The following is a 22,123-nucleotide window of genomic DNA, read 5'->3' as shown; positions in this document are numbered from 1 at the left end:
CTCTCCAAGCCTTTTGCCCATTTTTAAATTGGGTTATTTGATTTTTTATTATTGTTCACGTTCTTTATGTATTTGAGATGTAAGTTCTTTGTCAGATACATGGTTTTCACGTATCTTTTTCCTTTTTGTGGACAGTACTTCATTTTCTTTGATATGTACTTTGAAGCACAAATGTTTTGAATTTTATCTGTTTTTTTTCTTTGTGGCTTATGCTTTTGATGTCAAATCTAAGAAACCATTGCTTTATGGAGTGTCAAAGATTTATTCCTGTTTTCATCTAGAGTTTATAATTTTAATTTTTACATATAGATTGTTTATCCATTTTGAGGTAATTTTTGTTTATGGTGTGAGGTGGAGATAAAATTTCCTTTGCATGTGGATATCCAGTTTTCCCAGGATGATTTGTTAAAAATTCTTTCTCTATTGAGTTGTCTTGACAGCTAGACTTTTTATTCATGAATCTGAATTTAAGAAATTCACAATTGAGGTAAACGTGATATGAAATCAGTTGGTGTCATAGTCTAAACTATTCTGTATGAATGAATGTTCGTTTTGAATCCACTAGTGGCATGCCAATTTCCCTAGATTGTTTTGAAACAAAGGTTTTTGTGTGTGTGTGTGACTTTCCAGAGAACAATATAAACTTAACATAGACATTCAGAGCTCTCCATATGATTGATTATTCACACAAGTCAGTAAAAAGCAGATCTAGATTAAGAGCTTTTTTGTTTTGATTGGGGATGCATGGATTTCAGCTATATGACCTTAGATGTTATTTGACTATTTTCCCCCATTGGAGATGGTTTAATATTTTAAAATTTCTTATTTCTTTTTTTCATCTTTTTCTTTCATTTTTTTTTTTAAATGAAAGGGCAGAAAATGTTTTTTCAAAAATTTCTTTCTTAAATCCTGATATTACTGCCTTTAATGAGAGTTCTCTTTAGTTTTTGTTTTTTAAGTTAATTCCAAAAGTCAAAATAAAGCATTTCTTTCTATGTCTTGACTTTTCTTACAACTCCAAACAGTATCTGTTTGTTGCTTGACTCCCTAGTAGATAAGAAATTCAGGTCATTGTATTTTCTACGTGCCCCAGTACTTTGATTTCTGGGAGGTACATTTTTGTTCCTAATGCCATTGATTATTTTAAACTTTCCTTAACAGTTACATTTCTGTTTCTTTTGTTCTTTGCTTTTTTAAAAACTAATTGTAATCATGCTAATGAAGTTTTGCATTTCTTTAATTGCATTATTGTTTTATTATTATTGTTTTTGGCTAAGCTGTGTCCTTCCTGCTGTGCACCAGCTTTCTCTCCTTGCAGGGAGTGGGGCTACTCTTGTTGTGGTGCCTGCTCTTCTCATTGCAGTGGCTTCTTGTGGATCACAGGCTCTAGAGCGTGGGCTTCTGTAGTAACAACATGTGGGCTCAGGACTTGTGGCATTTGGGCTTAGTTGTGTGGGAACTTCCTGGACCAGGGATTGAACTGGTGCCCCTTCATTGGATGGAGGGTTCTAAATGACTGGACCACCAGGGAAGTCCCAGATTTCTGTTTTTTTACCGATCGGTTTTAGACACTCTTTCATTTCCAGTCTTAGAGAGGATTTAGCACCCACCGTTTTCCTTTTCTTCCTGCTTCCACCCTTCTTGTCATGTATGGATGTGAGAGTTGGACCATAAAGAAGGCTGAGCGCTGAAGAATTGATGCTTTTGAACTGTGATGTTGGAGAAACCTCTTGAGAGTCCCTTGGACAGCAAGGAGATCCAACCAGTCCATCCTAGGGGAGATCAGTCCTGAGTGTTCATTGGAAGGACTGACGTTGAAGTGGAAACTCCAATACTTCGGCCACCTGATGCGAAGAACCGACTCATTAGAAAGATACTGATGCTGGGAGAGATTGAAGGTGGGAGGAGAAGGGGACCATGGAAGATAAGGTGGTTGGATGGCATCACTGACTCAATAGACATGAGTTTGAGCCAGCTCCAGGAGATGGTGAAGGACAGGGAAGCCTGGCGTGCTACAGTCTATGGGGTCACAAAGAGTTGGACACGACTGTGTGACTGTACAACAGCTCCCCTTCTTTCCCATTCTAGCCTTCATTTTCTATTACGTTGTCAAGATTTGTAACTTCTATATTATGGCTTATAACTTTTCTAAACTTCTCTGTGCGTCTATAGAAAGACTCTACACATTGTATACTAATAACCAGCCCTTGTGATTTGTGTGCAGATATAAGTAAGTCGTTACTGTAGAACCAAGTAGTGTGGAGCTGTAGACGAGCTTCTGTGTTGTTAAACCCACGCTTCTTAAATTAATAATATTACAAAGCCCTGCTTGATTGTGGATAGCTCCTGGAAGTCATTGTTAAAACATTAATATTGCAACGTGTTTTCATCCTGTAACCATTCAACTTTTCTTGAAGATGGGTTTTCTGGAGCTCTCAGCCTTTTATAATTTGGGCAGTTTGTTTTCTAGATCTGCTATACAGCTGTTATCCTGAGATTACATTGCACTCCTGGGTTTGGTTTGGTGTTTGGATCTCATGTCTTTCTCTTCTTTAAACTCCTTTTTGATTTTCCTGGAATATAATCTTGAATAGTTGTTTTATTTTTTAAATTTTATAGAAGTATGGTTGGTTTATGATGTGTTAGCTTCTGCTCTGCAGCAAGTGACTCAGTTATACCTGTTTATATTTTCATATTCTTTTTCCATTCGGGTTTGTCAGAGGATATTGAATATAGTTCCCTGTGTTATACAGTAGGACCTAATTGTCCATGCTGTATATACTGCTAATCCCAATATCCCAATCCCTACCCCCGACCCAAGTAGTTTTAGAAGCGATATGCTGGTGATAAACTTTCTGATTTCTTGAACATTTAAAAAATGACTTGCTTTTGTTCTAGTTGAAAATTTAGATACAGAATTGCAAGTTGGTAATACAGTTTTTCCTTCTGAATTTTGAAAGCTTTGCTTTTGGAATTTAAAACACCCAGTATTGCTGATATACATCTGTTGCAAATCTGATGGTTATCCTTTTATGGAAGCCTTGTTTACAGTCTTTATGGTTATCTCCTTATCTTTGGCTTGTGAACTGTGTCTTGTTGTGGGCCTTTTTCATTCCTTCTGGTGGAACCTTTTCAATGGTAAGGCTCTTCAGGTCTGGGAAATTATTTTTTTGTTTTTTGATAATTTCTTTCCTCTTTTCTCTGAAACTCTTGACAGGTAAATGCTAGATTTCCTAAGTTGACGTTTTGTTTCCATTCTGGAAGATTTCCTTGACTTGTCTTAGAATTCATCCATAAAATTTATTTTAGTGATTATATTTTTGATTTAGAAGAGCTTTATCCTGTTTTTCTCCCCCCCCCTTTTTTTTAAATAGCAACCTGTCCTTGATTTATGGGGGAACAATATCTTGAAGTCTCTTAGGATACTAATTCCTTTATAAAAGTCCTCTTGATTGTTTTCTGAATTGATAATGGTTATTAGTGATGTATGTATTGGTGTATATCATGCTACTTAATAAACTTAAATATTTAAGTTATTTAATAGATACAAAAGATTGTTTATACCAGGTAATGAATGAGTGAATGAAGTCGCTCAGTCGTGTCTGACTCTTTGCGACCCAATGGACTGTAGCCTGCCAGGCTCCTCTCTCCATGGGATTTGCCAGGCAAGAGTACTGGAGTGGGTTGCCATTTCCTTCTTTGGGGATCTTCCCAAGCCAGGGATCGAACCCAGGTCTCCCTCATTGCAGGCAGACGCTTTACTGTCTGAGCAACCAGGGAAGGTCTTATACCAGGTAAGGTATAGGTAAATAAACATTCATGTGCACACCATCCTAGTTAAATAGTTGATTAGATCAGCAGGGTGCCATTCTCTGATTACATCCACATTATATAGATATAAAATTATATATATATAAATCACAAATTTTATATATGCAAATTTTTTGTAATTTGTGTGTGTTTTAAAATTTTATACAAATTGAGTAATGCTGTATGTATTTGGGATGTTTTGGTTTATCATTGTTTTTGAGTTTCCATTGTGTAAATGTAAATACTAGTTTATTGATTCTTGTTGGAAAATTTTCCTTTTTCCCCCTCCTACAGCAGGTGCCTAAATCTCTTTTCTATATTTCTGAAATCCAAAAACCTCTGAAAATGTGCATGCGTGCACGCACACACATACACACACAAGTAACTTACTTTGTGAACGAAGTTAACTTGCATTGATATGATGCTATTTGTAATCTTTATCGATCTCATTTAATGTGAATATTTAATACAGTATGTTTTACTGTAGAAATTCTGAGAGTAGCATTGCACTGCTGGGAATCAAAGATACTCGCATCTTCAACAATACTGGATAATGCTAGGTTATTTTCTAAAGAGGATTGTATCAGTATTTGCTCCCTCCAGTAAGGTAGAGGTTTTCATTACTTAGCACTTTTATCAAACTTCAGAGGTTTTTGCTGGGGAGTATAAAATATCACCTTTTAGTTTTCAGTTTTTTGATTTTTGCTGATGAGTTTGAGCGTCTTTTACTGTGCTGATTAACATGTTCTTCCCTCATCTGAGATTCTGTTCATGTCTCTTGCCCATGTTTGTACTAGGTTTTTTAATATATATTTTTTATTGGGACACAGTTGCTTTACAGTGTTGTGTTATTCTCTGCTGTACAGCGATATGAGTCGGCTGTGGGTCCACATATTCCCTCCCTCTTCAGCCTCCCTCCCTCTCCCCCGTCCCACCCCTCTAAGCTGTCACAGACACAGGATTGAGTTCCTTGTTTTAAGCAGCTTCCTACAAGTTATCTGTTTTACACATGGTGATGTATATTTTTCAGTGCCACTCTCTTAATTTGCCCCACCCTCTCCTCCCTCTGTTGTGTCCACAACTCCGTTCTGTACATTGGTGACGTGTATTTTTCAGTGCTACGCTCAGTTCATCAGACCCTCTCCTTTCCAGACTGTGTCCACAAGTCTGTTCTGTACGTCTGTGTCTCTGTTCCTGCCCTGCAAATAGGTTCCTCAGTACCGTTTTTTCTAGGTCCCATATATATGCATTGATATACAGTATTTGTTTTTCTCCTTCTGACTTTCTTCGTTCTGTATAATAGGCTCAAGGTTCATCCATATCAGTTCAGCTGACTTAAATTCGTTCCCTTTTATGGCTCAGTTTTTAGAAAAATTTCCTCCTGATTTGTAGTAGTTCCACGATTGAATCTATCTGTACTTTCTAGTTTCTTAGTCTGACAGCACCATCACATAGTTTTAATTACTGTAACTTAACAGCTTCCATAAAAACAAACTTCTACTGATATAGGGCATACATAAGTAGGCAGATCTTGAGAGTACAGCAAGAAATAGAACATGACTGGCATCCATTCCCGTGAGTCCTTTCCCAGTGACTAACCTCATCCTTAGAAGATACGTACTGGCCAGACTTGAACATCTTACACTAGTTTTGCCTGTTTTTTGAATCCTACTTAAATGGACCTATATAATGTAGTATATATTTTTTGTGTCTGATTTTTTCTTCTCAGTTTTGTTTGTGAGATTCATCTGTATTGTTGTATGTAGTTGTAGTTTTTTGTTATTCCCTTCCGCTAGCAAAGTAATAGAGTTCCAGTTGCTTCTTGTCCTTTCTTGTCCATCCTTTTATTTTTAGACATTTTGGTGAATGTTCAGTGGTTTTCATTTGAATTCCATAATGATTAACGATATTAAGCCCTTTTTAATATACTTATTGGTCTTTTGTGAGGTGGCTTGCTAAGTCTTTTTCCATTTTCATGTTGGGCATCTGTCTTTTTCATACTGATTTGTAGGAGTTTATTAACATATCCCAGATACGAGGGCTTGTATGTTATATTTTGCAAATATCTCCTCAGTTTTCCCAGCCCTGTAAGTGTGTTCAAAGTTCTGTTTGATTCTTAACTTCTCCATTGCCCCCTTTCCATTGGCAGGTATCTCCAGGGGAAAAGAGCGTCAAATACTAGATTTCGTGTTCTAGGCTTCCCTTCTTTCCACAGTCTTGGCCTTCCAGGTTCTTACTGCCTTTGTTGTGCTGCTTGCCTTCCAACAGTTTTTTTTTTTTTTCTTTCTTAAATTATGTTCAGCTTTCAAGTTTTCGTAGAGTTGGTGTGAAACCATCTCGTTAGTCATTGAGGGACACAGAAGTAGGCCAAGTCCTCCTGCCTTGTAGCGCCTCAAGGAACTTCTTGGTGGTTTGCTCCTCCATGTAATTTTAGAATCAGTTTTTAAAGTTCTGTAGATACATGCATAGCTGTTGGGATTTTGATGGGAAATGCATTGAATTTATAAACCAATTTGAAGGGAACTGACATTTTGTTATTGTTTCTTAAGCATGAACATGGCAATATTCATTCACTCAGGTCTTTTACAATCTCATTCAATAAAGTTTTTATAATTTTCTTCTAATAGTTTCAAAAAGATTACAAGTATTTTGTTAGATTTATTTCTAGGTACCTTATTTTTGTGTCAAATCAGTAACGGTATCTTTAAAAGTTATATTTTCTACCTTGCTGGAGTAAAGAAGTACAATTTCACTTTGTATAATGGACTTGGTATTGTTCTAATTGTGATAAACTGTATATAGAATTCTTTTGGATTTTCTGTGTAGACAGATCTCTGAATAATGACCTCTTTGTTTCCTCCTTTACAATTCTTATGCTTTTTTTTTTTTTCTTTCTTTTTCTTGTCTTAATGTGCTGGCTAGGATCTCCAGTACAATGTTGAATAGAAGCGGTGATGGGGGCATCCTGATCTTGTTCCTGATTTTAAAGGGAATGCTTTCAGAGTTTCACAGTTAAGTATGATGCTTGCTGTAGGTTTATTGTAGATAATCTTTTCAGGTTAAGGATGTTCCTTTCTATTGCTAGTTTGCTAATTGAAAAGAAAAATGAATGGATGTTGAATTTTATCAAAAACTGTTTCTGCATCTTTTGAGAGGGTTGTATGTTTTTCTTCTGTTAACCTGTTAACGTGATGAAATAAACTGATTTGTTTTCTAATATTTAAAACAAACTTGTGTTTGGAATATTAAGTCAACCCTGGTCTGTCCCTTTTTTCCATTATTGGACTCAGTTTGAATATAGTTAATGTATGATTTTGGCTTTAATAATGAGTAATATTTCCTTATAATTAAGAAAGTATATATACTTTTCCTCTTTCTTTTGGAGGAGCTTATGTGAGATTAGAAAGATTTGTTTCTTGAGTGTTTGGTAGAACTTCCTTGTAGAATTGGGACAGATCTTAGTCACTGATTCAGTTGCTTTGGTTACAGGATTGCTCGTATTTTCAATTTTCGAACTGATTTTAGTAGGTTATACTTTAATAGAAAGTTGTCCATTTCATCCACATTCTTGAGTGTATGGCAATAAATTGTTAGTTTCTTATTTTGTAGTTAATGTCCTTTTAATCTTTTTTTAATGCTGTCTTTCTTGCTTAGTTTTAAAAGCTAAAAATGGCAATTTTTTTTTTCAAAACTTTTCATATAATCAAGTTTCTGTCTTTCATATGCTCTTTAACGTATCCCTTCCCTACTTAATTTCTGTTCTTTATTTCTGTTTCTTTTCTTTATACTTCCTTTGGGTTTATTTCTATTTTTCTAATTTCTTAAGTTGGATGACTTGCTTATTAATTTTGAGCATTTTAATAGACACTTAAGATCATGAATATCTGTGTATTTGCTTTCCCTGAATCTCACAAGGGATGAATTCTCAATTTATGAGTTCTTTAAAAGTTTTATTTCCGGAGGACTTCCTTGGTGATCCTGTGGCTAAGACTCCAAGCTCCCAGTGCAGAGGACCCTGGGTCTCTAGGTAACTAGATCCTGCATGCCACAAGTAAAGATCCCATGTCCTGCAGCTAAGATTTGGTGCAAATAAATAAATAAAAATATTTAAAAAGTTTTATTTCTAAACATACTGGCATTCTTTTAGTTAATTTGGTTATTGATTTGTTGCTGTGTTGTGACTAGGCAGCGTGATCTATGTGGATACAGTCCTTGGAAATCTGTTGAGACTTTTTGTATTTGGAGAGTTTTTTTGTATTTGAAAAGAGTGTATTTTCTAGTTGTTGGTGAAAAATTTTATACGTGTCTGTATTAGACGTGTTAATTTTGTTGTTAAATCTTATATCTTTGTTTTCTAAGAATAGATGTTATTCTGATAGAATTATTTTTTCAATTTTCTTTGTAGTTTATATCAGCTTTTTAAAAGACATTTTAAAATTGTTACTAGTACATGGAATGGAGAAGGAAATGGCAACCCACTCCAGTGTTCTTGCCTGGAGAATCCTAGGGATGGGACCCTTGGTGGGCTGCCGTCTATGGGGTCGCACACAGTCGGACACGACTGACGTGACTTAGCAGCAGTACATGGAAAGTTAAAATTTATCATATTGCTGTTGAAACGTTTACTCTCTGTAGTTCCTCTTTATATCTAATAATGCTTTTTCAGTTACATGCTGTTGTTTGATATTAACATACCTATTATTTATTTATTTATTTTTGGGCCAGCTGGTTCTGCCTGATTTTTAAACTTTCCCCTCCCCCTACATTTTTCTGTTCTTTTATTTTAGTTTTATCTCTTATGAATGTCATGGTATTGAATTAAAAAATTAATCTGCTGTAATAATGTTGGTCTTTGTACTTTGTAATTAAATTTTTTATTAAGATAATTGTTAATTCACTGACAGTTGTCGGAAGGAATACAGGGGCAACAGAGACATCTGTGTCCTCTTTATCCAGGTACCCTGTTGATAATGTCTTGGCAGAACTGTAGTACAATATCACGGTCAGGGTATTGACATTGACACAAGGTACAGCCCATGTCCATCGCCACAAGCATCCCTCATATTATTGTTTTTATAGCCACACCTAATTCCTTTCCATCCCCTTAATCTCTAGTTCCTTTGCCTTTCCATACAAATTTTAGAATAACCTCATGTATATCTACGGAGAAGGCAATGGCAAGCCACTCCAGTACTATTGCCTAGAAAATCCCATGGATGGAGGAGCCTGGTAGGCTGCAGTCCGTGGGGTCGCTATGGGTCGGACACGACTGAGCGACTTCACTTTCACTTTTCACTTTCACACATTGGAGAAGGAAATGGCAACCCACTCCAGTGTTCTTGCCTGGAGAATCCCAGGGATGGGGGAGCCTGGTGGGCTTCCGTCTATGGGGTCGCACAGAGTCGGACACGACTGAAGTGACTTAGCAGCAGCAGCAGCATGTATATCTATGAAACGTTTTGGTGAGATTCGGGTGGGAATTGTCCTAAACCTGTGTCTTGACATAGGGAAAGTTGATTTTGTTGTTTTGTTCCTTGTTCCAGTGCACAAGGGAGATCCATTTATTTAGCACTTTTTAGACTTCTTTCATTAGTGTTTTGTAGTTTACAGCATACAAGACCTGTATGTGTTTTGTTATATTTTTGAATATACATATTTTCATTTTCTTTGGAGTGATTATAAGTAGTATTGTGTGTTTTACTTGTTTCCACATTTTTTTTTTTAATATATAGAGATGTGATTATATTTGTGTGTTGGCTTTTGTATCCTGTGACCTTGCTGGACTCAATTATTAATTCTCTCTCTCTCTCTTTTAACAGTTTAAAATTTTTTAAATTATTTATTTGTTTGGCTGTGTCAAGTCTTGGCGGTGGCACTCGGGGCCTTTCACAGTGGTGCACAGACTCTGGTTGTAGTGCATGTGGGCTCAGCAGTTGTAACATGCGGGCTTGGTTGCTGCATGTCATGTGGGATCTTAGTTCCCTGACCAGGTATCGCACCCGTTTCCCCTGCATTGTAGGGTGGATTCTTAACCACTGGAACCACGAGAGAAATCCCCAGTTATTAATTCTAGTAATTGTTTTGCAAACTCCTTGGGATCTGCCAGTACAGGCAGTTTTATTTTTTTCTTTCAGTTGCTATGTCTTTTCTTTTGTTGTCTTATTCCACGAGCTAGAACTTCCAGCACATCCTTGCCTCATTCCCGGTCTTAGGGAGAAGCATTCATTATTTTTACCATGAGCTATAGTTTTTTTTGTAGGTGCTTTTTGTCGAGGTACGGTGGTTCTCCTGTATTCCTTTTTTTCTCAGAATCTTTATCATGAGTGGTTGTTGAATTTGTCACATGCTTTTTTCTTCATTGACACACACACACACACACACGTATAATCATGTGATTTTACCTGAGCTGGTTAATATGGTGTACTTCCATGATTTCAGACATCGAGCTGACCTTATATTCCTGGAATAAACACGTCACTTGGTCTTGGTATTCTGTTAATATATTGCTGAAGTCTGTTTGCTAATACTTGAAGATTTTAACATCTACCATTGTGAAGGATGTTGGTTTTACTTTCATTTTTTGTATTGATTTTGTTTGGTTTCGGTATCAGGCTATTACTAGCTTCATAAAATAAATTTGTGTATCTCGGATATTCTGTTTTCCAGAAGAAATTATGTAGAATTGGTACTGATTCTTATTTAAATGTTGAGTAGAATTCTCTGGTAAAATGATCTGGGTGTAGTAATTTTTTTTTTTTTTAGTTTAAAATTAAGAGCTAAATTTCCTAGAGGGAGTATTCGAATTATCTATTTCATATTGGGTGAATTTTGGTAGTTTCTATTTTTCAAGGAATTGATCCATTTCAACTCAGTTGACAAATGCATGTGTGTAGAGTTGTTCTTAGTATTCTCATATTTTTGATGCTGTGATTTCTGTAGTGATATCCCCTAATGGCTAATTTAATTGGAAAGTATTTCATTTTTATTTGTTGGGATTATTGATATATTTGTATTTATTTCTACACCTTCAGTGTGAGCATCTTTCTTTTTCTGCATTTTGTTTCCTCATCTGTTTTCTTTTTCTCCTTTTTTTCATCTTTTTTTCCCCCTTTTTCATGTTTCTCCATTTTACTAGTTGTGAAATTCATTTTTTTTTGTTTGTTTTCTCACAAACTCTTGGAGTTTAATTAATTTTCTCTTGAAACTTTATATATAAATCTAGAATTACTGTGTTTTTCTTCCTTTGCTGTAGAATGCTTAAAACTGCTTACCACCTCTACCAACTTTCAGGCATGCCATCTTGCCCAGCACTTTTGTCTTTTCTTAGCCTCACAAATTTCATATTATAATTTTATCCAGTAAATGTTTGTTTAGGCTATTTCCCTCCGTCCCCAGGTTTGTCAGTTTCTTTGCTCCTTATTCTGCTCTCATAATATTCATTCTTTTAGATTACTCTGGTTCAGCCATGGTGAGCTTTTACTTTCTGTTCAATGTGTTAGGTATACTTTTCTCAGGATTTTGGCATCTGCTGTGTTCTGTGCCTTGGAATGCTTTCATCTGATATCCATTGGTTGCTTTATTACTTGTTCAGTCACTTTCTCAGGCAAATCTTCTTCCTTTAAAATGGCAAATTCTCTACCTCTTCACTTCATTTCCTTTTCCCTCTGTTTTTGTCCATAGTATTCATCACCACATGACATATTTGTATTTTATTTAATTCTTTGTTGTAAGTTTGATCTGTCAAAATTCGCTGGAATTTTACTATATTTTTAACTGAAGTTGGGGGGAATTGACATCTTCTCAGCATTTTCTGTTTTTATCTAGTTTTTGTTCAGTTGCTCAGTCATGTCTGACTCTTTGCAGCCTCCATGGACTGCAGCCCGCTAGGCTTCCCTGTCTTTCACCATGTCCTGGAGTTTGCTCAGACTCATGTCCATTGAATCAGTGATGCCACCCAACCATCCTATCCTCTGTCACCACCTTTCCTCCTGCCTTTAATCTTTCCCGGCATCAGGGTCTTTTCCAGTCAGTCTGCTCTTTGTGTCAGGTGGCCAAAATATTGACTTCAGCATCTGTCCTTCCAGTGAATATTCAGGGTTGATTTCCTTTAGGATTGATTGGTTTGACCTCCTTGCTGTCCAAGGGACTCTCAAGAGTCTTCTCCAGTACCACAGTTTGAAAGCATCAATTTCTCAGGGCTTAACTTTCTTTATGGTCCAACTCTCACATCTGTACATGACTAGTGGTCATGTCAAACCATATATTCCAACCACAGCTTTAACTATACGGACCTTTGTTGGCAGAGTGATGTCTCTGTTTTTTAATATGCTGTCTAGGTTTGTCATAGCTTTTCTTCCAAGGAGTATGCTTCTTTTAATTTCGTGGCTGCTCACTGTCCATAGTGACTTTGGAGTTGAGGAAAAGAAAGTCTTGTCACTGTTTCTATTGTTTCCCCATCTATTTGCCATGAAGTGATGGGACTGGATGCCATGATTTTCGTTTCTTGAATGTTGAGTCTTAAGCCAGCTATTTCAGTCTCCTCTTTCACCTTCAGCAAGAGGCTCTTTAGTTTCTCTTTGCTTTCTGCCATAAAGGTGGGTGGTAAAGCGGCGGAGACAACTCCCAACATCAACAGTGCATTTGACCCAGGAACTGCTAGCAAACGTATAATGCAGTGATGATTCCGCAAGTTTCGCAAAGGAAACGGGAGCCTTGAAGTTGAGGAGTGCAGTGGCCGGCCATTAGAAGTTGACAGTGACCAACTGAGAGCAATCCTCGAAGCTGATCCTCTTAAAACTACGCAGGAAGTTGCCGAAGAACTCAGCATTGACCATTCTGTGGTTGTTCAGCATTTGAAGCAAACCGGAAAGGTGAAAAAGCTCATTAAGTGGGTGCCTCATGGGCTGACCACAAATCAAAAAAAGTCATCATTTTGAAGTGTCATCTTCTCTTATTCTACTCAACAACGAACCATTTCTCAATTGGACTGTGACGTGCACTGGAAAGTGGATTTTATACGACAACTGGTGATGTCCAGCTCAGTGGTTGGACCAAGAAGAAGCTCCAAAGCACTTCCCGAAGCCAAACTTGTACCAAAAAACAGTCCTGGTCACTGTCTGGTGGTCTCCTGCCAGACTGCTCCTCAACAGCTTTCTGAATCCCAGTGAAACCATTACATCCGAGAAATGTGCTCAGCACATTGTTGAAATGTGCCTAAAAGTGCAGCTCCTGCAGCCAGCGCTGGTCAACAGATTGGGCCCAGTTCTTCTCCATGGCAGTGGACAACCAACAAACACTTCAGAAGTTGAATGAATTGGGGACCAAGTTTGCCTCATTCGCCGTATTCACCTGACCTCTTGCCGATCGACTATCATTCTTCAAGCATCTCAACCACTTTTTGCAGGCAAAATGTTTCCACAACCAGCAGGAGGCAGAAAATGCTTTCCAAGAGATCCTCCAATTCTGAAGCAGGGGATTTTTATGCTACAAGAATAAACAAACATTTCTCGTAGGCAAAATGTGTTGATTGTAACAATTCCTATTTTGATTAATAAAGGTGTGTTTGAGCCTAGTTATAATGATTTGAAATTCATAGTCCAAACCACATTTACTTTTGTATCAACCTGATAGTATTTATCTAGCTAATCACATGCATTTTTTTGAGCCAGTAAATCTTTTTGTATTGTTTTTCTTACCTTATCCATTTTCAGAATACTAATGAGTTGGTTTCCCAGTGTTTTCTAAAGGAGATCAGTGAGTTTTTTTAAGTATCATTATGTACAAGTGATTTTTCATATATTTGATGTTTGAATCTGATGCAGTGTTAGTCTTTTTGCTGCTCACATCAGCTTGTCCTGGGCTGCCGAGTTGTTTTCTGTGTCCTTCTGACAAGATTTCAGTAGTCTTTGATAATTTGTTTTCTGCATAGGATGTTCTAGGCACGTCTTGTGCATTTTCAGACTTGCAGTTAGACATTTCCTCAAGGAGCCTGAGTTTTTGTTTTTTTTTTTTGGTGGGAAATGGTATTTAGACCACAATCTCTTTATCCTAGATTCAAACAAATGACATTATTTTTGGTCTAATTGAATATAGAATACTTTTAGATTAATAGAAAACTTGAATAGATAGTGCCCTTGTCAAGCAAACTTTTTATTATGGAAACATTCTAGGTGACAAAAGTAGAGGATTCTCTGTGTATCCCATACCTTGCAGCTATCAACTCGGGTCTTTTTCCATGTTGCCCAGTCATGTCTGTTTATGACGTCATGGACTGCAGCATTCCAGGCCTCCCTGTCCCTCACTATCTCCCGGAGTTGGCCCAAGTTCATGTCCATTGCGTCGGTGTTGTCACCCAGCAATCTGATTCTCTGACGCCCTCTTCTCCTGCCCTCAGTCTTTCCCAGCATCAGAGATTTTTTTCCAGTGAGTCGGCTGTTCATGTCAGGTGACCAAAATACTGGAGCTTCATCAGTCCTTCCAATGAATATTCAGGGTTGATTTTCTTTAGGATTAACTGGTTTGATCTCCTTGCTGTCCATGGGACTCTCAGGTGTCTTCTCCAGCACCACAGTTCAAAGACATCAGCTCTTTGGCGCTCTGCCTTCTTTACAGTCCAGCTCTCACAACTAACTGTGTTTGACCACTGGGAAGACCAGAGCATTAACTATACGGACCTTGTAGGCAGTGTGATGTGTCTGTTTTTCAGCACACTGTCTAGGTTTGTCGTAGCTTTCCTGCCAAAAGCAATCATGTGTGTCCTTATCTACTCTCCCCAAATGATTTTAACAGAAATTCTGTGTACTTTATAGAAGTTTTATTCGTAAATATTTCAGTATGTGACTATAAGGACAGAAATCATTTTAACCAAGTAATTTATTGAATTTATCTTAAACTATTTTAATTTTCCTAGATTAAGTTATATTTGGGTACTTTGAGGCTTTTGTGTCTGTACTTTTAGGAAACATTAGTGTGTTACCAAAAGATTCCTTATCATCTGTCTTGGGAAATGACAGGATAGGTGGTATCCTGGGTCCCTGTTTCATCAGGCTTTCTCTGAAATTTTGGTTGGATGAGTGGACTCAACCTGCTGAAGTCTGAAATACAGTAAATTTTAAAAGTTTTCGTTTTGTGTTCAATAGTTTTTTCCATGTTTGTTTTCTAGCGTGTATTTGATTTTCTGACTTTAAGCTCTTGAATAGTTTAAGGAACAAAATTCCATTTTTCCCTTGAAGAGGTAGTGGAATTTATTTACTAAGCTATCTTTTCTGGGCAGATAATTTTGGAAGTAGGACAGGACAAAGATAATACTCCTTGAATCAGATTGAGTAACATTTTTCTAGGAAATAACTTTGATAACTTCTAACTTTAAGTTAGAATATAACAGCATGTGCTGTTCTCTTAAAGAAATTTGCTTAGTATTTGCAGTCTTTACGTTTCTCTTCTCATTCTTAGGACTATATTTGTTTTCTTCCCCCTTTTTCCAGACTGAATTTATAGACTTTGTGCATTTTGCTTTCTAAGTCATGTTTTCTTGGATCCTTTAATTTGTCACTCTTTTGTAGGGTGGGTGTATTGTCAACTTTTTTGCTTCTTGAACTGACTTCTTTATTTTAAATCTTGTACAAAAGGAAGGTGTTGAGGAGATCAGTGTGTTGTAAAGAAGAGATCCACATCAAATATCTCAAGTAAAGTGGGATTTAATCATAGGGATTACGTTGATCTAGCTCACAGGAGTAAGGCCCAGGAACTGAGGCCTCCTGTGACTTCTGGAATTGCATCCATCTTTCTAATTTGCCATGGTAGTTTTCCTTACGGCATCAGTTCAGTCACGCCTTTGATGGATTGATGACATTTCTGATTATTTTAATGCATCCCTACTTACAAATGCAGGTGTAGATTGTTTTAATACTGTAGCTGGGAAGGGTGATATTAATAATGTGATTTGTCAGTTTGCCTCAGCAGCTCTTCTTCTTTCCCTGTAATATATGTCACCGCAGATGGAGAATCTACAGCGCTGTATTGATCTTTACCATGACATCTGACCCACTAGAGCTTCCCCAAATTCTGTGCTTTTTTGGGCTCACATAGCACCGTCAACTTGCCTTCACTCCTATATGTAATGTTTCCGTTGTATAAAGTTCCAGCTTTAAAATCTTTTAATAATTTTGACAATGAAAAAGCTTGTTTTACATTTCTAGTCTTAATTGAATGTCAGTTAACCTAGATTAGCTTTATTGACTCAAATTACCTCTTCCTTAGCAGTCAGATTATCTTTTTTTAAAATCAGTCATGCTGGCATAGTTCATGAATTTTCCTAAAGTCAGTCTACAAATATTGATTGAGAAATTTCTCTGTAGCGCACACAGCAGTTGTAACTGAAGTATTAGAGGGCAGACTTGGAAGCAGGCAGGATGGACTGGATAAAATCCACTTGAAAAGGAGTGTTACTAAAAACATTGACATCAGAGGTTGGTGAAAAGCAGTAACTGAAACCCATTTTTGGTAGTATTCATAGCAAGCTCACCTTACCTGGTGACTGCTGAAATTGGTTGAAGACAGATATATTTTTAAAAAGGCATAATCTGAAGAAGCGGGATCAAGCGATGTTTGCCAAGAAACACATATGCATTGGAGTTGACTGATTAAGCTTCTTAGGGGATATATTAACAGTAAATGCTAAATAAAGTGAAGTGTTTTTGTTGTTTTAAACTAGAAATTGATTACCAGAAAGATGATGTGACTGCCAGTGTCCTAAGTTTTGATGCTGGGACCTTCAGCTGCTGATTGCTGGTGTGAAGTTTTCCACAGGACACTATGGACTCTCAAAGCTACCATCTTAGAGCAAATGCCTGCAGTACGTTATCTTGGCAACATTTTGCAGGGCAAAGGCTGCCCTGTCTCCTGTTGTTGTTTCCTTGCCCCTCTCCAAACATGGGGATTTCTGTTTTGCTTCACAATACTGTAATTCTGCATTCTATCTCTTTATTCTTTTTCATTTGTGTATTTACAATAGATGTTAGACCAAGTACATTAGCATTCTTTGCCAAATAAAGTTCCCATTGAAAATAAGTATTATGAGACCTCCCAGAAATTATTTTTTGAGAGTCAAGCTTTAGAATGCCTTGTGGTCTATTTTGTCATTTCTGTAAAACAGGTTTCCTTAAAAGGAAGAATTACCTGAAAATAAGGGTAAGGAGAGACGCCGTGATTTCTGAGTTAGTTTGCTCTCTTTATAAAGAATCACAGATATCTTATATCTGTAGGGCTGTCATTGTTGATTGCTTTTGTTGTTAGTGTTCTCCTAACAACTAGTTCCACTAACACTAGTGTCAGTTGTTAGATTTAATGTTATTTGTGCTACTGTAGTATAAGCAGATTTCGGTTGAAGTGTTTTTTAAGATTGAGGACTTTGGGAAAGAGGCGTTGCATTTCTTGCTTGGGAGGAAACTTCCTGAAAAGCTGTCATAGTCTTTATATGCTTGAAACTGTAACTCTTAACTGGTGTGCCATGGCATAAATTCTCTTGTTTTCCATCTTTGTTGTCCTGAGCATAGGGGTTCAGTTCAGTTCAGTTCAGTCGCTCAGTCATGTCCAACTCTTTGTGACCCCATGGACTGCAGCAGCCAGGCTTCCCTGTTCATCACCAACTCCCAGAGCCTACTCAAACTCATGTCCATCGCGTCGGTGATGCCATCCAGCCATCTCATCCTCTTTCGTCCCCTTCTCCTGCCTTCAATCTTTCCCAGCGTCAGGGTCTTTCCGAATGAGTCGGTTCTTTGCATCGGGTGGCCAGAGCGTAAGGGTAGGGTAAGATAAATAAAATCTTCCTTTTACCCATGGGGGAAGTGAAGCAAATTAAAGTATAATGATCATGGTACTTGTGATATATGTTGCTGTTAGAGTATGATTTAGATCCATACTGTCCAGGGTGGTGGTTCCTCCACCTGTGGCTCCCTAAGCCCTTGAAGTGAGGTTAGTCCAAACTGAGATGTACTCAAGTGTGAGATACACACTGGGTATTGAAAACTTAGTATGAAAAAAGATCTTGTTGACACTTAAAAAATAAATTATGTTTAAATTGCAACCACTTTTTACATGTTGAAACAATGCTTTTGATATATTGGATTAAATAAAGCGTATTATCAAAGTAAATTTAAAATGTATTTTAATGTCATCACCAGATAGTTTCGAATTATACATGTGGTTCCTATTTTTATTGAACTGCACTGATCAAGAGTATAAAGTGTTTGCTGGGGTTACAGTGTAATATTCTCTGACTTGTACAATCTGAAATTTGGAGTATTCGAAGTCGAATTATGATACAGCATATACATTCATATTACTTTGATATATTTAAATTTGTTTGCATTTTGGAAAACTGGCAAGTATTCCTAACAGCTGTTTTAAATACCAAGAAGAGTTTTAGCAATTGTTCTTGGGTTATCAGTAACACTTAAAAGTGCAAAACAGAGGAATTACTATGAATCACTGCCAACTGTGGTATAGCCCCTGCATACTCACCAGATTGAATAGGCAGTATTGCTGAGGAGGAAGGTTGGTTGGTTTCAGAAAGGGCTTTTGGACAACTCAGGTCTTACTCCTCTTTCTGGTCAGATGATGCTTGTATGGTACAGGTGAAACTGACCCAAGTGTGGTTTATCTGTAAGTTCAGAATTGACTGAAAATTACATAAGTAGATGGGTTTATGACGCAGTAAATGATAAGAAGAATTTACTAGGTTTGTTGAATAAATAAGAACCTGAAATGTGGAACAGAGCTATTTATAGTCTTCATCTTACACCATAGAGTTCTTGTTTTACACGTGACAATTTCATTTTAGGAGTTTGACTGATGAATAAAGATGATGTGATTTTTATCTTTAGTATTTAAAAAAAAATCCTTATTTTCTTAATGATTAAGGGAAGTTACTCAGTTGTGTCTGATTTTTTGTGACACCATGGACTGTAGCCTCCCATGCTCCTCTGTCCATAGAATTTTCCAGGCAAGAGTATTGGAGTGGGTTGTCATTTCCTTCTCCAGGGGATATTCCCAACCCAGGGATCGAACCCGGGTCTCCTGCATTTACAGGCTTTACCGTCTGAACCATCAGGGAAACCCTGTTGTCCTTTAATCTTGGAGTTGGGGTGAAAAATTTATTGGATTTTGGATTACAGTTCTGTCTTGATTTTGTAGATTTTTCCTGCTTAGCATCAGAAACTTAGAGGTACATTGTTGCAGAAACTTGCGTGTTTGTGTTTAATTGGTGATAATACTGTAATAAACATTACACTGGGTATTGTACACTGTGAAAAGGAGAATTTTCACTGGTTATAGATTTCATAGTCAGATAGTGAAGTGGTCATCAGAAACCAGCAGACCATGGATTTCCCAAATTGAAAACAGCAAACCCTAGTTAAAACCGTAACGTGGACGTAATCGTGGGGAAGGGCTACAGCGGTAGAGACAGTTAACACTTGTAGGTGACATGTGAGAGTGCTGATTACTAGCACATGCCAGTTGATATTAGCAGAATGTTGGGAAAATTGATTTTACAGTATATTTTAAATAGGGTTTTTGTATGTTTGAGGCTGACTATTGGCTTATATCCTTTTTTTTTTTTTCCTTTCCTTTTAGAATATGGTTTCTAGTTTTAGGGTTTCTGAACTCCAAGTGTTACTAGGCTTTGCCGGACGGAATAAAAGTGGACGTAAGCATGACCTCCTGATGAGGGCGTTGCATTTATTGAAGAGTGGCTGCAGCCCTGCGGTTCAGATTAAAATCCGAGAATTGTATAGACGCCGATACCCGCGGACTCTCGAAGGCCTTTCTGATTTATCTGCAATCAAATCACCGGTTTTCAGTTTGGATGGTAGCTCCTCACCGGTAGAACCTGACTTGGCTGTGGCTGGAATCCACACGTTGCCTTCCACTTCAGTAACACCTCACTCGCCGTCCTCTCCTGTCGGTTCTGTGCTGCTTCAAGATACTAAACCCACGTTTGAGATGCAGCAGCCATCTCCCCCAATCCCTCCTGTCCATCCTGATGTGCAGTTAAAAAACTTACCCTTTTATGATGTCCTTGATGTTCTCATCAAGCCCACGAGTTTAGGTAAGTGTTAGAGAAATCCATTTCTTCTGGGCAAGAGAGTAAATAAGCAAGAGGGCTTCGACTGTTGAGTAATGAATTGCTGTTAATATTATAAAATCAAGGCATTAAAATGCCAAATGCACAGGTAAAAAGAAATACGGGCAATCATGACAAATCTGGCATAAAACTTAACTCATTGATCAAACTTCCTTCTTATAGCTTAGAACTCAAGTTGCTTCAGGGTGTATACGAACAGACACAAATCGTATTTATTGCCTGTGATTCTGCCTTTTGATATTTTTGCTGTTTTTACAGAGACTTAGTTTCTGTTCAACATAGCTTTTGAAACCGTTTTTGCAAGAAATCTTGTTTTACTTAAATTTTTCCTAAAGTGACAGAGTTTGCCACATTTTTTAGCTTTCTGTTTAATAACCATTGACTGCTCAGAAAATGTAATAAATTTTATATTACTAGACATTGATGCATGTGACTCCAACAAATTTTTACCTCAATTGATGACTTCTGTGCTGTAATGGCATAATTTCCTCCTGGCTAATGAAATTATTTACAGTGGTATTTGAATTTGTTGATAAATTGTTTGGGAAATGACATTTCACAGTTAGGCTGAGAGTTCATTTTCCTGTCCATCCTAGGAAAAACGCTTTTTTGTTTCAAGTCATTTGAAAACTCTCTTAAATATATTAATATGCTTTTTTCATTTTGTATAGGATTATACTTGTACATCTTGGTTGAGCAGGAAGGAAGTTTTGCGGTTAATGGGGTCAATATGGCCTGATAGTGGTAGACTCCTTACGTTTTGTTAAGCACAGCTGAACCAGGCAGGTAGAATAATGTATTTTATCCCTTCATTGCATTCATTCTGAAATAAGGATTCTATATTTGTTCATGTTTTATTGTTTGTACAAAGTCTTGTGAGTAGAATTATCGCATCATAGAGTAAGGACTCTTGATAACATCGTGCTAGATTAGTTTCCAGTACAGCTGTGCCAGTTTGAATTCCACAAAACGAGAGACTGTCTCTCACTGCAGTTTTTCTTCCAGCTTGTATCTTGTTTAGATTTTTCTTTTCTCAAATTAATAACAGGAATAAACATTTAAAATCTATATTACCTAACTATGTTTCTTTTATGGTTTTACTTTCATTTTTAACCAGGTTCGTTTATCTGGCCAAAATGTTTCCATAATTTATTTCTCCTTTTTCCATGGTTTTTTATTTGTATCAGTGTACATGTGTAGTATCATGGTTCGTTCACATGTTTCTTAGCAATCACTGCAAGATTACTTCTCTGTGTTTGGAAAACAGTTCAGACTAGTAGTGTGTGTAGGTGACCCTATCTCCAGGGACTCCTCAGGAATATTGCTAAAGGCAGGACTGAGAAGAAGAGACCATCTGAGGTCCTGGTTCCAGTGGAAGGTTGAGTCCCTGGAAGGAAGACTACTGGAGATGGAGAGGAGACACAGCAAGGTGTCTTCTCTGCCCCTGGCATCAGTGGGGCACCAGGCGGTGAACTCTGAAGAGGCTTCACGGAGTGCTTCACGTTCCATGCTTTCCCTGTGTTCAGAAACAAAAATAGCAGTTTTGTTACTTTTCCATGTTCTTCACAAGTTTTTCTTTCATTAACCTCAGTAAGGTTAAAAGAAGGTAGTAGGCTTTTTATAAATTTACTAAAATTTTTGTGTCTTGTATCTTAATAATGATGTTAATAATACTGGAGGCATTTTGTGTTGAAGAGTGATTAAGAAGAAAATCTGCCTTTTGCTCATAGTTTACATTAGACTGTAAGAAATACATATAACCTTGGTACTTATAAAGTAATCTTTTGCTCCTGAGCTAAAAAATTGTTGATGCATGTATTTTTCAGGAGTCCTGCTTATCATTGTTTCTGTAAACTTTATAAACTGATTTCTTGTTTTAAAACAAGACTTAATTTCCTTATCCTGCTTTCCCTAAGAAAGAAAAAAAAAACAATTTTCTTAATGTATATATTCTTAGATTGATAAAACAGTGATCTAAAAAAGGCTAGTGTCATATTGTTTAAAGCAGTGCAGTGACATTCAGGAATTGCTTTTAAGTTTTAATGATTTGGTTATATAATATTGAAAATACTTGTAAAAATAAAAAATTTGGGTAAATCCATTTGTTTGGAACACTATTATGGAGAAACCTACTTACATTTGGGAATTGAGAAGTAGAAAGCCTTATGA

The 22,123-nt window shown here is 37.1% G+C and overlaps 1 protein-coding gene across 10 annotated transcripts in view; it reads left to right on the top strand.

Moving 5' to 3' along the window:
- Positions 1-22,123, top strand: part of PIAS2 (protein inhibitor of activated STAT 2) — a 120,135-nt gene that overhangs the window by 12,972 nt on the left and 85,040 nt on the right. For 7 of the 10 annotated variants that reach the window (XM_055417303.2, XM_055417300.2, XM_055417299.2 and 4 more), the window contains exon 2: positions 19,444-19,918. In XM_055417303.2, coding sequence (XP_055273278.1) covers positions 19,447-19,918 — 472 coding nt within the window. In that variant the 5' untranslated portion in view covers positions 19,444-19,446. Of the gene's footprint in view, positions 1-6,732; positions 6,822-7,708; positions 7,838-19,443; positions 19,919-22,123 lie in introns of those variants that run through there. The other 3 variants (XM_055417302.2, XM_055417301.2, XM_055417304.2) reach the window with 3 other exon arrangements.

Source organism: Moschus berezovskii, chromosome 28, assembly GCF_049115385.1.
Source record: "Moschus berezovskii isolate FMDL1 chromosome 28, NW_MosBer_1.0, whole genome shotgun sequence".
In the NCBI taxonomy this organism is placed as follows: domain Eukaryota; kingdom Metazoa; phylum Chordata; class Mammalia; order Artiodactyla; family Moschidae; genus Moschus; species Moschus berezovskii.
Note: the sequence above shows the minus strand (reverse complement) of the source record. Positions and strands in the feature narration are given on the sequence as shown.